General features: G+C 38.7%; 2 protein-coding genes across 7 annotated transcripts in view; one reads left to right on the plus strand and one right to left on the minus strand.

Moving 5' to 3' along the window:
• Positions 1–8,181, plus strand: part of WDR19 (WD repeat domain 19) — a 58,458-nt gene extending 50,277 nt beyond the window's left edge. For 3 of the 4 annotated variants that reach the window (XM_042466733.1, XM_042466735.1, XM_042466736.1), the window contains 3 exons: positions 636–712; positions 2,249–2,370; positions 4,692–4,861. In XM_042466733.1, the coding sequence (XP_042322667.1) occupies positions 636–712; positions 2,249–2,360 (189 nt within the window). In that variant the 3' untranslated portion in view covers positions 2,361–2,370; positions 4,692–4,861. Of the gene's footprint in view, positions 1–635; positions 713–2,248; positions 2,371–4,691; positions 4,862–8,045 lie in introns of those variants that run through there. The other variant, XM_042466734.1, reaches the window with a different exon arrangement.
• RFC1 (replication factor C subunit 1) overlaps positions 5,133–18,844 on the minus strand; it is a 44,862-nt gene continuing 31,150 nt past the window's right edge. For all 3 annotated transcript variants that reach the window (XM_042466739.1, XM_042466738.1, XM_042466740.1), the window contains 9 exons: positions 18,186–18,323; positions 15,551–15,646; positions 14,561–14,659; positions 14,053–14,207; positions 13,847–13,964; positions 10,771–10,916; positions 10,237–10,450; positions 8,090–8,278; positions 5,133–5,939 (listed from right to left, as the gene is read on the minus strand). In XM_042466739.1, coding sequence (XP_042322673.1) covers positions 5,856–5,939; positions 8,090–8,278; positions 10,237–10,450; positions 10,771–10,916; positions 13,847–13,964; positions 14,053–14,207; positions 14,561–14,659; positions 15,551–15,646; positions 18,186–18,323 — 1,239 coding nt within the window. In that variant the 3' untranslated portion in view covers positions 5,133–5,855. The remainder of the gene's footprint in view (positions 5,940–8,089; positions 8,279–10,236; positions 10,451–10,770; positions 10,917–13,846; positions 13,965–14,052; positions 14,208–14,560; positions 14,660–15,550; positions 15,647–18,185; positions 18,324–18,844) is intronic.

The following is an 18,844-nucleotide window of genomic DNA, read 5'->3' on the forward strand; positions in this document are numbered from 1 at the left end:
CTTGTCGTTTTCTTTCACTGTGCAAAATCTTAATATTTTCTTACTTTTAAAGTGCTTAATGTCACATTTTGATGTGGTTACCCATATTGTCCATGCCAATTAAGTATCCTCAATCTAGAAACAAAGCACTTGTGACATACATTGGCAGTATTTCAGAACTTGAAAAAGTTATTTATTTTTAGAATGCTTAGGATGAGATCCTAAATTAAGCAGTTGGAGCCTAATACAGTTCCATGTATTCCCCCTGCTACCCTGTTAGCTGTCATACGTCAGGAAGGGCTGCTGTGACTGTTCCTGGAGATGGAAGGGAAGCAGGAGGCAGTTCAGAGGAGGGAAATGCAACTGGTCTGGGTTTGTAGAGAGAAGGAATGGTGGCGCATCCTTAGATGGAGTGATCATCTGTTTCCTCAGAGCAACAACCAGTTACTTCCTCCTCTGAATTGCCTCCTCTCCCCTTACATATGTGAATGTAAGCCAGTAACACAACCCTACCTCTAGAATCCTCCATATAGCCATGCTGGATGAGAGATTCTGGGAATTGTAGTTGAAAAAAAACAACTCTTCTAATCATTGACTAGCCTAGAAAGCCATGTGAAAAATTTTCCAACTTTCTTTTATTATTCCACTCCTTTTAGGGGCGACATATGGTAAAAGATGATTGGACATTGTGCCCTCATTGTGACTTCCCTGCCCTATATTCAGAGTTCAGAAAGTAAGTTTGAATCTTTTTCATGCTCACCTTTAGAAATGTTAAATACCAAGGTGAATTTCCATGCTCAAAGTAAACTACATACTTGCCTGATTTATTTCAGATACAATTTGAATTTCAGCGTCTCTCCCCTCTTTCAATTCCTACGTGCACCTTTCTCCTTGCCAGGTTTTGTCTCCGTTTTCCTCTCAGGCCTTTTGCTCTGATGTGTCCCCTTATTTCCATCCTACTAGGTCACTTCTTTCAGCTCTTCTGTGATATTACCTTCTTATAGCCCTCAATGCTTGTTTTCTGGCTCTGTAGTTCCCTAAATGTTTGGGATGTTCATAGTTTTAAACAGTGTTGATTGGCTAGGAACACCTATCTGAGCAGTCTTAAGAAACATTAACTTGCTGTACTAAATAGGTTTGCCCTTATGAATTCAGCATGTGGTCAAATCATACTGCTTAGAATAGTGTGACATCAACATATTCATTACTTAATCCCTAATTGGCTGAGATAAATGAGAAATTAAGGGAACAGCAAGCAGTTATAATGGGAGGGTGAGTGACAGTGAAGAGGTTTGTTGAATGTACATAGGAGTCTGAGGGAAAATATTGCTGCCTCTATCTATTATTTTCAAGTTTGAAACCGAAGTGAGAAGACATTAAGCAGAGGCTTGTTTACAAATGACAGTACGGATTTTGAAAAATAAGAATCATCTCCCCTGTACAACTACAATCTGAGGATTATCCTGATGTGTGCAAGTACTCTTCTGTTCTAGGCATCTCAAGGTGTTAAGGCATTTGTTGTAGGAAGCAAGCTTACCCTTGAGCCAGGATTGGCAATTGTTACATCATGGGGGGACCACATTGACCCTCAGGGGATCTTGAAGAGCTGCACAATCTCCGCTGCACCCACTTGCTCTCCCCTTAAAAAACCTTTTTACCCTCAGATTTCACCATGACTTCAGGGACCCCTGGGCCACTGTAGGGCCAAGAGAGATTTTTGTAAGCAGAAAAGGAGCCATAAGTTCAGTTCAACTTCCAGTTCACTTCCTCTTTATAAGAAGGCCTTTCCTGAGCCTAAAGGGGACAGTTGCTGAAAATTGGTCACATTTTGCTGTTCTAGAGGACATGGGGGCAAAGGAAATTTTCACTAAAAGAAAGGATTGGGGTGGGATGCCCTGAAGAGCTTTAAAATGACATTGGTGACTGCATGTAGCCAGCAGATGAGTCTAGGTGCAGCCAAAGTTTGTCCCCAAAAGTACTGTGTATTAATTAGTATAAAGAAATATTAGCTCCTTTGTTCTCTGCTACACTCAGGTGCTGAAATATAACCATGCTGGTATGTTTTACGACACATAGTCTTATTCACTGCCAATATCACTCCCATCTAAAGAGCTGACAGCTTCAGCTGAAGCAAAATGCCTTAAATTACCCACCTTCAGGCAATGACATTATTTGGTGTATGCTAGAAGAACATTTGGTATATTGGCATTTTTGCAAGCTTTGTAAAATTTGCAAATTGTGAATGCTTGTGTTGTCTTCTTTTAAACAGCTTGTTACAGAATGACAACACATGTCCCATGTGTTCAGAAAAGGTTGACATTGCCAGTCTTAAGAAAACAGCTGACTGTGCACCATACCTCAATACAGAAGTGGAACAATGACTTTAGTCAAGTAAGTATTTCAACCTTGAGTCTCATTTCTAGACTGTAGTTGTTTCAGACAATTTTAGAATATCAGGAAGCACACAGAAGCATATGCCTTCCAGAACAAAGGAGGTAAACACAGAAGGGAGGATGCTCAGTTAGCCACAGGCACCTGAGTCCTCTTTACTTTTTCTAAGTGTATAAACTATAAGCGTGGACAAATGGGAAGTAAAACTATGCTGGTGGCCTTGGTCCTGAAGTACAGGATGGCTTTGTGCATAGCCGATTCACAGAGGTACTCTTACAAGCGCACACTGTAGACACATAGCTGCTCTGTAAGACTTGGAAACCTATAGTTAGCAGTTTAGGACCACACATAGTTGGCCAGTTGCAGATTTTCAGACTAAATATGCACATGTCAAGGTTTGGTAGAGCCAGTGGCATAGTTCCACTCATTTCTCCCCAAGTATAATACAGCAAAGATCCCATATCATGTAGGTGGAATGTAATGTGTCACCCTCAGAACTCCCTCTTCCTTCCCTTCCTCACTGTCAGCAGCAGATGCCAAGTCCATGTGGGAAGATAGTGTTTTGGATGCTGTGCAAATGGCCATGCAACAGCACTGTGTGCTTCAACACAAAGAGAAGCAAGCACAAAGCCATATATACATGTGCACATGTCACTAACAGGAATCCAGCCTAAGTATTAAAAGCAGGCATTAACACACTTTGAATGTGAATGAGTAGGGAGTTATTAGGCATGCTGCCTAAAAGTCGCCACTCTGTTTTCGCGGGGATCCGTTCCAACCTCCGTCCACAAAAACGGAAACTTGCCTATATTCAAGCCCCATTGACTTGAATGGCAGTGCTTCCCATTTTGTCCCTGTTCGTTTACAGCCCGCGAATGGGCGAGGACACGGATTTCAAGTCTGCAAAAATGGAGGAGTGACTGTAGAAGCCAGGGAGCTTTACCACATGAAACTAGTTCTCAGGAAAATTATGTAGTTCAGAATTCCTGCATGTTACCAATTAAGTGACTGGTAGGGAACTATGTATTTGAGTAGCGTCATGTTGAGCTTTGTGGAAAGATAAGGATGTCAAATAGTTTTTTACCCAACCCACTCTTGGAGGGTTTTCTGTATACAGGTTTTCATACTCAATTATATAATTCCACACATGCAGTTTGGTGACACAGTTCAGGGACACTGATTCTACAAGATGAGGCGACAAAAGGTCTCAATTTAGCTTGTAGACATGGCTTTTTATAGGTTCCACATTAGCTGATACAATGTTTAAGAAAGGTAAGTGGCTGTTACAGGACAAAGTGTTCCTATTCATACAGTGGTACCCCGGGATACGAAAAAATCCCATAGGAAATAACTGTTCCGGGTTACGAAGGTTATTTCGGGTTACGAAGAAAATTTTGGTGCTTTTCGGCGCTATTTCACACGAAATCGCGGCTTTTCCCCATTAGCGCCTATGGGTTTTCGGCTTGCGAAGGCTTTTCGGGTTACGAAAGCGGCGGCGGAACGAATTAATTTCGTAACCCGAGGTACCACTGTACTTTCAAGTATACTTGAATTTGCTCTGTGAGTTCCTCAGGTAGTCTCTATATTAAGAGATAATTTTAGGTACTAGACCAGGCAAAGAAGAACCAAACTGGTTGGTTTTCATTTTCATTGGAAGGAATAACCCTTCAGAAAATTGTCCCAATTTAACATGATATAAACCGTTTTTCTAATGCAGGAGCTAAATTTGGTATTCTTTGAGTCATTCGAATGTAGAGATAGCTGTGTTGCTCTTAAGACAAATTACTTTATTGTCATAATTTGTCAAATAGTCAACATGGCTATCTCTTCATTTATACAACAAAGATGGCACTTTCACTGTGCTCTACTACCATTATCTTCTCTGTGGGCCAATAAGGTACTTGCCCCACTTCCAGCAGAATAGTAATGTGTTAGAAACCCAGTCAGATAAATAAACTGGAAAAATAAGTCTGTTACCTCCTTCCATGTACAATCCTTTGACTTCATATTTTAAGAAGAGTGAAGCAGTGGGTCAACTGATGCAACATTGTCCTTATCATTGTCCTTAACAAAGATATTGCCAAACTTTGTATTTTTAAGCTTTAGTGACAAGTTTTTGGTTTGTTGGGAGAACTGATACAGGGGATAGTTTTGATGACTTAAGATTAGGCCTTGTTTTTCCAAAGCATTGGGTATTGAGACCTATATAGTTGTTTGTGGGCAGATCTTTTTTTTTTACCCCTTGTGAATTGTAAACCATACTCATTAACTATAAACATGTAAGAAATTGTTTTAGTTTAAAATCATCTGTTTATTTGCAGGCAATTCTGACCAGTCAAGTGCTGCAGTAGTAGAGGAAGCTTGCTACTGTGCTTGAGATTATTTCAGTTATTGAATATTTTATTTCTGAAACTGTAAATATTTATCTTTTATAGAAATTTTGTACTTTTACCTTTTCTGTTTACAATAAAATTTGACTGCTAAAATCAAAGTCCGTATCAACTTGCTCTGTGAAAGAATGATCCTGTTCACTCTGAGTTATGTGTTTAGTAGAACTGATGATCGTGAACAAAGATGGTTACAAATAGGCTCTTCAGTTGAACATCATTATTTCAGGCTGTAGTAGAAGAACCACGTGGAATGTGAGAGTCATTTAGAATTCTTCCTCTCTCGTCTTATTTCCACACCACACAAAAGAGAAATCATTGTTTGCTTGTTAAGCAAGATGATGTTATGTCACCCAGTTTAAGTGGGAAAAATAGTTAAAAATATGAAACTAGTTTTATTGCAACCTTTACACAATGCTGCTTTCTCATCATGTACAAAAGAAATATCCAGTTTAGCGTATGATCAGTATATACTATATACATGTTCTCTGTATAACATAGCTATTTTTAAAAATATCAGACGCTCTGCAAAGATGAAATACAGAACACATTAAATAGGCCAGTGCTTTTTCACCTACTTGCTGCTAAGCTCTGTCCATATTTACACAAATTTGAAGATACAGATATCTCCACGCTTGTGAAACTTACCATACTGGTACACACTGGCCAGTCAGCTCAACAAATCCTTGACCTTCCATGTCTTAGCATGTGGTCTGGACCCAAGTCTCCTGTCATGTTTCTTTCATAGCAAGCTACAGAATAACCCATGGCTTGTTCCAGCTTTATTTCTGTGGCAACTGCCCTAGGTCTTGCTGAGTTTCGACATCACAAGATGAAGCCAGAGACAGAAGGGTCATGTTCTACAGTTCCCAAATGCCTCAGCACACTGTCCATGAACGAGGATTCTTCTGGAACATTACATTACTGCAATACCCAAAGTGTGTCACGTGTTTGTGCAGTGGTAATAAAACACAGCAGCTCTATGGCCACTAAGAGGGACTTTTCACCCCATTCACTTTATCCACAACCCAGCATAAAGCAATATTATTACAAAGCTTGCAGAGTTGGATCAGTCTTGTCAGTAAACATAGGAGCAGTTCATTTGCTCTTTTTCTTTGCTTTCCCCTTTTTCTTTTCCTCTCTTTTTTCTACTGTTGGTTGCTTGGTAGTCTTCACCTTCTTCTGCAGAAAATAAAATGTTTGATTTTTTAACATATTACCCGAACACATAGGACTTTCAAAAAAGACCACATTTCACTCACAGACTTGGCCAAAGACTAATGAAACAAACAGCAAAGAAAAAATAGTAGCAGGGAAGTCAAGCATGAGGAGGAGGAGAGGAATGAGAAGGATGAAAGTTGAGCAGAATAAAAAAGAACACAATGTTCAGTAGTGAAACACAATCAATGGACAACATTTGTCAAATAAAAGCATCTCCTATAATTTAGTCTGTACGCTACAAACTAGCATGCTTCCTACACATTACTTTCAAGAATAGCAGAGAGACTTTCGTCACTGAAATACCAGTATTTCTATTGCTGACTATAGTGGACCCTTGTTATACGCTGGGGTTTGGTTCCAAGATCCTCCGTGGATAACAAAATCCATGGATGCTCAAGTCTCATTAAATATAATGACATAGCAAAATGGTGTCCCTTATAAAAAATGGAAAACAAGATTTTAATATTTGAAAATTATACTTTTTTTGAACATTTTCAAACTGTGGATGCTTGAATCCGTGTATAAAAAAATCCATGTATAAGAAGGGGCGACTGTATTTCAAAATATGGGATATAACATTAAGCTTAGTGACTAACAGGAAAATTATATAAATGAAGGAAATTTTAAATATTATGTCCCACTTCATGCCAAAATAAACATTGTTAGAGTAGTTTGACCATATAGAGTCGGTTCTCCTCTTCTGTTGGCTTGCCATCCATGGATTGAAGCATCTACCCTGTTCTTCCCAACAGTGGCACGTACATGTGGCCGTGCCAACACAGTCATGCTGTCATTGGGAACAACATGACTTGAGGCCCTGCAAGTTTTGTTATCCGCAGGGAAGTCCAGAACGGAACCCTTGCAGATACAAAAAGTCAACTGTATATATTGGAGTTAGGACTGTAAGGCTCTCCAAATACTGTTCAACTGCAACTCCCAGGAACCCCAACCAGCATAGTCAATGGTGGGGAATACTGAGAGCTACAATCAAACATCATTTGCAAGACCACACAATTACCACCCTGCTGTAGACAATCGGAACAAGACAACAGGATATGAACATGAGTGGACAACTGTGGTGAAGTCAGGGGCCACTTTCCAATTGCTCAAGGGCTGTACTTAGAATTTTTAAAAAGATTTTTAGAACATAAATTCTTCATACTGCTGTCTTTATCCAGAAGTGAATTTAATCATTTTTAATCAGAGCTGCAGATTTCGGGTAGTTTGATTTATCAGTATTAACAATTATAAATACAGCATAAACCTACCTGGTCCCAGAGCTATCACTTTCTACTACAGAAAGTTAGATTGCTTTTAAAAAAATCTTATAATTCATGTCTATGAGGGGAAAACCCTAAGATCTTCAGAAGAGGCCCTTCTGTTTGTTCCACTATCTTGTCAGTTTCATTTGGTGGTGAGATGGGAGAAAGCCTTCTTGGTGGCTGCTTCCAGAATTTGGAACTCCTTCCCTAGAGGTGTGGTGACTCCCCCTCTTGATCTCCTTCCACTCGCAAATAAAAACTTACATATTTGGTCAAGAGTTCCAAAAGTGACTTTTAATAGTACTGTATTGTGTGCTGTTCTGTTGACTTTTTAATATTGTTTTTAATGCAGTTTGAATGGCTTTAACTTTATGGATAGTTTTTTTTTAATCACACAGATGTTTCTGTATAGTTTTTCATCGCTACTGTTTTTAATATTTTTCTGCCACCTTGAGACCCATTATTTGAGAAAAGATGGATGCAAATGAATAAAATAATAGTAACAGTACACACCCTTTATCCTAACAAATCTTATTGATAGGCCAGAGATGGGCCACCTATCTGGCCTTAAAGCTGCATTTTTTTTTCAGCTATGAACCTGTCATAAATGTAATAATAGCTTAATCTGTTCATAGTAAAGATTAAAGACCCAAAAGGCATCTCAATCACTTTTGCTTTGTTTCAAATAACACATTTTAACTGCTTATAACTAGTTAAATTAAATTTTTCACAGGTAAGTAACAAAAGTGCCTTAGAAATCAGTCCTTGGTTTTGGCTGAACTCCAAATCTTAACTTAATTTTCAGTTACACCAATTGAAGATGAACTTCACTACCAACTGAAATGCTACCTTAATCATTGCATCATTTTCAATCGTCTCTTGTTCATTCTCGGACTGGACTTCATCAGCTTCCAGCTCTTCGTTCAATTCTGCATCCACTGCAGAACCTGCTCGTCGCTTCGTCTTCTGTACCATTTGCAGTGAATACGGTGTTAGGTGTGCCTCTTTGTTATAGGTTCGTGTGAAAGCTGATTTAACCTGTTTATGGTAAGAGATGTGTCTGTAACTGAAGTTGCACTATAGTCATTAAGCAACAGTTTTCAAACTATGTTCAGAGAATCTCATGAGCACTGGAAACTGATTTAGAACTATACCGTTAGGAGACCAATAGAAGCACACATGGTTCTCTGAAAAACACTTTATCACTGCCAGTCTTTCCCACCAATCTGTGAATGAAGGAGCTTAACAGGCATTTCCCAACTTATACTTTGTTCCCATGAAGTAATAGAGAAGATCCAATAGATCTAAGTGCACTGTGACCTAGACGACAGACACAGAGGTTCCATACAAATCTGTTGATGTGGAAAAGCTTCCTGAAGGCAGTATGGTTTGAACACCTAAGTTCAAAGAGTCAACTGGGAAACATGAATTCCAATCAAAACAAAAATAAAACAAAAACCACAGGAAGGAAGGGACACATTTTGTTATGGAAGAAACATTTTTCAGTCCAGGGAAAGCATCCCTATTTGGATGGAGTAAACTTCCCCTAAGAGAAACCACAACTGTCTTTTGGTCTCCTAAGCACCAATAAATTCATTCTGGAATAAGGTTCTGCAGATTAGAGCCTACTTAGCTATATCTGATGTTGTGAACTGTAGCCCACAGAAATTTACACTTCAACAAATATGTTGAATCAGTTTTAGTCAGAACAAAAGACCTGTATCATCTTCAAGACTAATATAGCTAGTCCCTGGAATCATCCTCCTTTGGCAAGCAAATAGTAGTGACATTTGCCCTTTCATTCTTGGGATGGCAGGCAAAGTAATCCACTGTCAGAGAGTTAGGGACCGGCGAGGATGATGTACAACTACCATCCAAACTACCATCCAAATGGTTTGACCCCAAAGAGTCAGGGACCGACGAGGATCGAAGCTGGGTTGGGAACGAGGGCCAATGATCATGCCAAGCCATATAATAACTCCTCCTCAGAAATACAATGGTCCTTAGTCAGGCATGAGAGCAAGGCAAGCGGCCATGAAACAGATTCTTCTCAGCAAAAAGAGTGACTCTAGCCAAACAAGGAAACAAGGCTAGTGGACATTTTATAACTTTCCTTAGAGATAAGAGGTACAAAGCATGCCAGCGAGGGGGACAGCCATTAAAAAAAGTTTTCCTCAGGAGAACAAAGGAACTCCGCCAAGCACACCAAGGAGGCGAGCGGCCATTTTATTAAAAAGAAAAAAATTCCTCAGAAAAAAGAAAAGGTCTTGCCAAGTGCAAAGGCGAGACAAGCCGCCGTTAAAACAACTTTATGTCAGAATTTAAATTCACATTTGCATATGTGATTTTCTAAGAAATCGCAGCGTTTCTTTTGAAATATGAACAACAATGTTAAAAAATTACTATCAAAATGCAAATTGATCCTGCTAAAATGGAAATTTTAAAGTCTGATTGGAAAATGAAGAGTTCCTAGATGATGATGATGCTGTGGATAAAAGGAACTGAGAATTTAGGTGGGAAACCGGCCAATAAGGCAGTTCGGAAGTGGGTGCCAAAATGCTTCCAAGAGCTCTAAAAAAGTTCCAATCGGTTCTGCACAGGCGCCAAATAACCCATTTATGTGATTCACAGAGACCATGAAGAAGAAGGTGGTTCTACATTCAAAGAAGCTAGCAGAATGCTTTTATTAGGTTGTTGTCTATATATGACTACTACCTACTAAAAACATCTGGCTGGCTATTTTGAAATAGCGAAGAGATGCAGTAGTTTATATATGACAGGGCCTAAACAGGCACCAGCTTCTTTCTGATCTTGGAAGTTAAACAAGGTCAGCCCTGGTTAGTACTGGGATGAGAGACCACAAGCAAATACCAGGTGCTGTAGGCTGTATTTCAGAGGAAGGAACTGGGAAAACCACTTCAGTAATCCTTGCCTAAGAAAAGCTTTGAAAATTCATGGAGTCACACAGACATACAGTTTATATATGAGTAACTTACCTTGGAATCTAGGTTAGAGAACTCACTAGGCTTGCCTCCCCAGCTGGTCACTTCCATTATATTTTCAACATCTTCCTTCATCAAGCAATAGGAATCCATGACTGCTATAGCATCTTGCACTCCTTCTGTTCCCAAGCAAGACAAAGGTCTCACAATTGCATCTCGCAGATATGATAAATATTCCAGATTTACTGCTCTCTTGCTTGCATGTGTCCTACAAGGAGGGAGAAAAAGCATTTAATGGGTTTCTCCAAAAAAATTATCTACAGTTGACTATAACATGCTCCATCTCTTTTCTGCATTGTTGGCAAGAGTGACATGGATATCCTTAGGTTACACTGGGCAAATGTCAGTGGCAGAACAACACAATAGCTTGTAAATCTTTATTGCATTCTAGAAAAATGCTAGAAATTGCCTCCATTAAAGAAATGCTTCAAATCTCTGATGATACTATACACTGCGCCTGCTGAATGGTACAGTATGTGCGTCATTTATATGGCTTAATCGGGGGATAAATCTGGTTACCAAGATTACCTGAGGCTCATGTGCATTGACAACTCTTTAATGATACGGTCATGTTTTCCTGTTGATGAAAATTTCCCCAACCAGCTTGGAAAGTTTGGGAATTGGTTCATGTAACCTCTCATTAGCTCCCCAGGGAGGACACTTGAATAAATAGCCTGAACAATAAAATAAATATTGGTCAGTTTTACACAGAGACTACAATGGACACCATTAGGTTGTTTTTTTTTAACATGGTACACAGAAGAGATAAAATACTGCCCTAGGCAAATGTACTAAAATCAAAGAGTGAAGGTGGAATTGATCTACTAAACTGTTATTAACAGTACAGAATGGTTCCAATTTCACCTATTGTTTCGTCTAGCCTTAGCAAGAACATGAACACAAATAGTGCTAAGAACCAAAAGAAAGGAGCACCAGCCCAAATATACCAAGTGAATATAAATCCGTTTATAAATTCAGCACTGTTATGTCCTTAAGAATATAGAATTTAATAGATTTGTGTTAGAAGTACATTTTGATATAAGACTTTCAGCAATAGAAACAGTAGAATTAAAACAATGCATTAATTTCAAGTTATATTCAGTGTCATTATACCCTCTCCGTTTGTGTTAGTGTGACAATAATAATAATACTAACATCAAAATGTAAAGGTGAAAAATGGAGTGAGTTATAAAACTATCTCAGCTTATTTATAGTGCTATGAGTAAAGTGTGTGTGTGTGGGAGGGGGAAAGTTCCTCTAAATTAGAAGGAAAATTCTTCATAGACCTATTAGTCCTGTTAGTCTAAAAACAGAAAGCACATTACCGAAGATCTTCCATCCATCTTATCAGAATGACATACAGAGAACAAACTTACACAGATAACAGTTTCCATAGATATCTCTTACTAAACAGAATCAGCAAACAGCTCTTCTCAGTCCCACACAAGTGCACGCTAAAGAAGCACGTCATACACAAGCCACAACACAGTTATAGCCACTAATTTAAAGGCACAGAACAGATCATTTCCACATACATAATAATAAGAAAACAGACCAATCATCCCCCTCTCCCATAAGAGTAAGATAATTCAAAATAAAATCCCAAGGAGCCCCTCTTCTCAAAATGAATCTTGCTATGTCCACTCTGTAATATAGATGTTTCCTAAGTCTTTCCGGAGGAAAAAAAACCTGTCCATTTATAAGAATTTGTAAGACTCCTCAACAGCATATGGCACTAAAAGGGCTCTCATTACACCTCATCTTGCTATGACCCTCCAGAAAGCATGTCCTTCAAAGGCCTAATAGTTTTGTCCATTTTCAACCATCTTGGATATGGGTCTGTGATAACTTACAACAGGTAATTGTGTACGACTAGGTTAATAAAATGCCAATATTTCCTAATATTTATTATTAATAAAATATGATGATGGAAAATATTCTACTGAGGGAAAATACTGTATATACTTGAATATAAATTGAAGGCAGGTTTTGGGGACAAAATTATGGATTTTGATATGACCCTTGGATAAGTCGAGAGTAAAATGTAAGGGAAGGCAACAAAGGATCTAAATGATGGAGCAAAGGAAAACAATGCCAAAGAACCTACAAAATTTGGGCAGGCATAATGGTTTTGGCTCACAGTAAAGGATGGATGGAAGAGAAAGCAGAGAGAGGTCAGTGCTTCCAGGACAGATTGCACTCTTGCCTTTCACCAGGGATGGTTCTCTTTTTAATAAGAGTTAAAGTATAGTATTTACATTTTGACCCGTGGATAAGTCAACCTAGGTTTTTGGGGTCAAATTTTTGACTAAAATTTCTAGACTTATACATGAGTATATACAGTAGACATGTAGAATGGGATAAAAAGTGGATAAATAACTGTTGACAGGAAATCTCTGCTCCACTTGTAGCTTCATCAATAATATGGACAGATTTCTCCCTACAAGGCAGTTTGGATGTTAAAGAATCAAAAAGTGATGCAACGATATTCTGCAGAACTGTGCTTGAAGAGTAGAAACAGTCTATAAAGTGGCTTCCTCAAAGATCAGGAAACTTGAACAAGGAAGAAAAACTGAAAATTATTTTTCTCTAATACAATATCCAACAGGTCAAATAATACAGAAGTTGGTGAAGAAAGAACTGCACACATCTTCCAAAAGCTTTCTGCTGCATTGTGCACCTTCTTATAAGGCAGTGGCTCTTAACCTATCGTCTGTGGACCCCCTGCAATGTCCTCATAGGTGGCCCACAGAGGAAAGAAAGCATTCCTAGAGTTTAGGGAACTGCATACTGAACAATCAGATAGTAAGCACCTGAACTCTTTGTTCTTCTGTGTGACTTCAGTGACCCTTGCTCCATCCTTCGGCTGCAGGAAATTGATGAAGATGCCGAAAGCCCACCTTCCCATTGAGCTCACAGGTCCTCTTTTTGGTGTCGGGAAGTGAAGCCAGTTAAAGGCAAGGGAGGACAGGAGAAGGAGTGGAGCAGGACTTCTGCCTTCTGGGTGCAGGACTTCCATCCCCTAGATGTCCTGCCCCCAGAAGGTGGAAGCTCTGCCCCTAGCAGCCCCCTGCCCCCGGCACTGAGTGACACCCGGTGCAGGAATGCCACTGAGTTTGGGCACTTTGTCTGTAAAATGTTTGCTATCACTGCCTTAGTGGCTTATAAAGGGGCTCCAGTTAAAGCCCTGAGTGCTAAGCTCAGTTCAGAAATCTGTGTTGAGTTGGCAGATCTTTTGAAGTAGCACCACTGGGCACTTCAGCTTTTCATAGTAGTTTTCTTCTAACCACACTAAAACTCAGAAACAACTATGTAAATCCATCTTCTATTAGACCCTACTTTTCTTATTATCAGTCTTGCTGACAAGATTTTTTTTTCATCTTTAGAATAACTACACTAGTACAATTTTGCTCCGATACACTTTGAAAATTGCTGAACTCAGTGGATCAGAAACTATTACATTGCTGGGAGACAAAGGAAGTAGGCTGTGTACAAAAACTCAACATACTATTGGTATTTCTGTGCTTATAGCCAATAACAAAGCAAAAATGGATATCCTGAGCAACTCAAAAAGGCAATGGAAATAAAAGAAGTTAAAGGTAACCTGTGTAGGTAGAAGGTTCCAAGTTTGTTGACTTCGAATCTGCCTGTCAACTAAGTCACCATCACATATGCTGTCAGCTGCTTTGCTAAGTAACATCAGGTGTTTTTTCATATCATTCCTGTAGAGGAAAATAATTATCTGTATTAACCACCAGTAAGTGTATTTTCTAATGAAATAATCTTAATTATGAAATAATGTTACCTTACCCAGCAGCAGCTGGTTGAACATGAATATAGTTCTCTTGGACAAAGAGTGGGCCCAGAGAATAATCATGGAAGAACAGGTCTGCTTTGTCAATAAGGGACATGTGAGAAGCCTCCTCTCCAGTAGCAAAAACCTTCCTGACAACATCAAAAGGACCCTACAAAAAAATTTAAGGTTTCAAACAAATACATTTTAATGCCCTTTATCATCAAGGACAATTATTTGCATTGTTGCTTAAAGTAACTTCCAGCCTACAGTACTACTTATGTAAGGATCTGCTACAAAGCATTTATATTACACCCCAATAATTCCATAAGACAGGCAGCAAAGATCTGAATATGTGAAGACTGATGCAAAGAGACAGGAACAACCTCTGGGGTGTTAGAAACCACATGTCTTTTCTAAAATTATTATTATTGTTCATCTACAATAAAGTGCATTTCTCTACTTTCTGGAAGTCCCATACAAAAGCATAGTCATAGTCTTTCATCATAGTGATGCTTTTCTTACCAGTTTAATATCCTTTTTAGCTTTGTTGGCATCCTCTTTAACACCATCATAAGTCAGAGTTTTGTTTCTTGCAGACCACATGCTGAGATTATGTAGTACCTTCAACAACAAAATGAAATGAAACATTACTGCTTGTTACCACTGCATCATGGGGATGGGGGGATTGGAAGACTGATTTACAAACAATCCTAATTTTGCAAATATTTTAATATTTGCACACTTAACATTTTACAAGACAGTTCTCCATTCTTATTTTAAAAGGTCTACATGTTTCATTATTTTATTATTATGTGTAAATTTACAGCGCTTCATAAATAAAGGTTAATAATAATAATCATCATCATCATCATCATAATCGGTATCCTTTTACTTTTGCAATTTACCTCTCCATTCAACCAATGTTAATGTTCCTTTTTTTCTAAAGCAATGCAAACATTGCATACATAGGTCACAATGAACTGGCATGACAAGCTCACACACTGCTTTGCCCCTCCCATAGCCAGAAAGGGATGGATAGTTACTGTTTCCAATTTTGATTAACCCATGTGTACAAAGTCATCTGTACTAATTAATGTTAAGTATGTTTTCTTAGTATTGTAGCACATGGTTGGAAACTGACTTGTTTCCAACAACTATAATTAATCTCAGTTTGTCATTCAAATTATATGATGTTGCCATCATCTAAACCATTAATGGCCTGTTACAGACTGCCAAAATAAAGCTGCTTCAGGTCTCTTTGGAGGTAGGCTATTTAAATGATGCATGGGTCCTAAGAGTCCGGAGGTCGCGCCAAAGCCACACTCCATTCTTAAGCACTGGATAAAATTCTCCATGTCTACATACATTCTTCTTGCATACTGTACCCTTGTCTACTACAGGTCTGCAGGATTTTTGCACAAGAAACTCTCTGTATTTAATTTCTGCATTTCTCAAACTCCATTCCTATTGGACAAACATATGAATTACTGAACTGAAAACTGAAAAACTCACTTGTCTAATATCCTGATTAGCTGCTAAGATTATTTCATTCATCGCTGGTGGTGGAATCTTTAACCCTTCTTTATAGGCAATAGACATCATTGCACCCTGAAAGAAAAAATATTTAAGAATAGGCAAAGCTATGTGCCATAGGTGTACACACACACAGAGACACACACACACACAGACACACACACATTTTTAAGTTTTAAATATTAGAATGGGTCAATACATACACAGAATAAATATATAATTATATAGTGATGCACCACTCATCAACTGAAGATGCTTTTGGTTTCTTTCAATTTTCTGTATGGTTTTAGCAGTCAAATAACACTAAGTACTATTTCAAAAAAGAAGCTTCACAGCAGTGGCGTCCCACACCAGGGTGGGGCTAGAGGGGAGGAGCTTTGGGGCAGAGACAAAAGGGTCTGCTCCCAACTCCCTGTCCCGCATGGTTTTATTCAGAATAAAGCCATAATGGAGCAGGAACGACGGGGTGCCAGGCCCTCTACCTCCCTGTCCCACGTGGCTTTACTCATTAATTAAGCTGCATGGGGCAGGGGGGCACCAAGCCCTCTCCCTCCCTGTCCGGCATGGCTTTATTCATGAGTAAAGCCATATGGGGCAGGGACAAGGGGGCACCAGGCCCTCTCCTTCCCTGTCCCGCATGGCTTTACTCTGAAGTAAAGCCACGTAGGGGCAGGTAGGTGGGAGATGCTCACCAGGTGTCACCTCCCTTCAGTGGTTTCACCTAATGTGGTCCACACCCCCTGTACCCTGTGAAGCTACTGCTTCACTGTCAGAAGCTTCAGTGACTAAGGCATACTTTAGGCATTTTACACATTTTACTGTATCATAGATCCAAAAAAAAAAAAAAAGATAAAAATAGAAAATACCAAACAAAATGCCACAACATGAAATACCTAAATCTTGTTTCGAGTAAAAAAGAAAAAAGAATCAGATGTATTTGAGAATACCATGCTTAAATTTTCCTAATAAGTGACAGGACCCAGGACAGACAGAAGATAGAGCCAAATGTAACAGACAACAGACCTTTCATGTGACAGACATACAGTCCTGGGAATTGCAATTTATCACTAAGGAGTTTGTGTCACTGATTATTATACATTGATCCTAATGAAGAACATTCCAAAAGATGTATCCAAAGACCATCTTCAATCAAATATAATGGCCAGTGACCATATTCTGCCTTAAATAGAGAAACAGCCAGCCTTTAAGCACAATATAGGTACATCATTTAACAAAGCAGACATGTTCCTGGGCTTTACTTGTTTAACAGAAACTTTGGTACCAACAGTAGGAATAATATGGCAAGAATAGGGATAGATTCCTACACCAAAAAAAGAATAGTCCTGTAAAAAGGAGCTTCTTTGTCAGAGACATTGTTAACTGAGAGATGCCTGTGCTGTTACTGATACAAACAAGTAAGTACAAAGGAGAGAAGAAAAAAACCAATCTAATACTAGAACCAAATTTCACTATTCTGGAAAGCACACCACATGTAAGTTCTGCATTACCACTTTAGCTTGAAATATCTGAAGACTAGCCTGGGGGGGAAACCCTCCCCAATTGAGCAACCTGTAAAATTGTCCATCTGTCATGATGATTGTGACTCCTACCTTTGGTTTGACATGTGAGGATTAACCATGATTGAAGACTGTTCCTTTGCATAAGCCAGAGAGTGATCCAGCCCTTCCTCTGACATACAAACCTTCACTATAATAATTAGCATGCTATTGCATTCAGAGGCAGGACACTACTAATTCTAATTTCTCAACCGCTGTCTTTACTTGTTGCTGTAACAAACACTTTATTTTCCTGTTTCTCTGGAGATGCCTGCCTTTGAGAAACTTCTTGGTCAGAAGGATGCAAAGCAAATTCCAAGATCACTTTTTGTCTGTTACCATCTTCTCTGATCTTCTCAAAAGCCATCAGCTCACAGCTGTTAGGAAAAGCAATTTCTGAACCTAAGTCCACAGCCACCTCCACCTCTACTTGTGTGGATGTATTCCACCCATAATCTAAAATACAATCTAAGTGTTTTCACTGTTACCACCACCCAACTGAAGGATTTCCTCACTGGAGGAAAGATGGATAGGTTTGTTTTTGTTTTTTACTTAGTTCACCCTCCTTTTTTGAATATTTCAACTGGTTCTAGGCAACTGTGTTAGCTAAGCTAATGAAGCCAGATGTAGCAATTATTACAGCTCAAAAACATACAGGCCTAGTCAAGTCCACATCAAACTCCCTAAACATAAACAAGAAATCAAAAACATTGCTTTCTCACAAGTAACTTTTCATAAGCAAGGGCAGCTTCCCATAAACGTCACAACCACTTCACTCTTAGGTCCCTTAGACTGTTTCCCCTCTATCATCAAATAAAAAATAAAGGTGATAGTCAAGACTTAGCCCTGTCCCATGATGGTCTTCACATATTAAATTCTGTAAGTGCTGGGAGGTGGGGAGAGCACCTTACTTACAAGTGTCCTGGAAACCTCTCCTTGGTCACTTTACAAAATAAAATTTAGATAATCTGTTTTTATTTTCTTATGGTAGTAAGTCAATTTCTTATTGTCAGCTACTTATCTCAAACTCTTGGCATTATTTTTTGTTAAGTACTAACCTTAATCTGTTCTACACGTGGTCTATAGAAGCGAAGGTCAAAACAGTAGTAGACGAGGGAACGGATCTTTGGATGATTCCGATCATTACACATACAAATAATAGGAATCTTTGTGTGCTTAATCAGGTCAATCAATTCCTGAAATTAAAAATTGTAACATCATTGTGAAGTCCTTTGTGTAGAAGTGTAAGTACCATTGTGCATATTAATGAGCATTTGTCAAGTATCTCATCTAACCTTCAGCTATTTTTTAAAGAGATCAATTATTTCATAGTCCAAAGTGCTTTCAAAGTGCTAAATTAGTCTCAGTAAAAGCAAAATCTTTTTATGAGACCACCTAAACTAACTATATTTTAATACATTTGTGTGTCTGTAAAAGCACTGTGCAGAAAAATAGTAAAACAATTTTCTCTAAAATAAACTGTAGGACCCCCCCCAACAAAATATTGTCTTCATTAAGGCTTGTGTTCTTGCATAAGATTTCTATGAATTCAGTTATATTAGAGGAATAGCCTCTGAAAAAGCAGTATGTCTTAATAAGCTAAAGCTTCTAATCCTATTACTAATCTTTCTTATTAAATAGTGTGTCATTGAAGATGCAATAGATTAGAATCAAGCAATCCTCCCTCAACAACCATAATTAATCTTTCTCATTAACC

Source organism: Sceloporus undulatus, chromosome 5 (genome assembly GCF_019175285.1).
Source record: "Sceloporus undulatus isolate JIND9_A2432 ecotype Alabama chromosome 5, SceUnd_v1.1, whole genome shotgun sequence".
NCBI lineage: Eukaryota > Metazoa > Chordata > Lepidosauria > Squamata > Phrynosomatidae > Sceloporus > Sceloporus undulatus.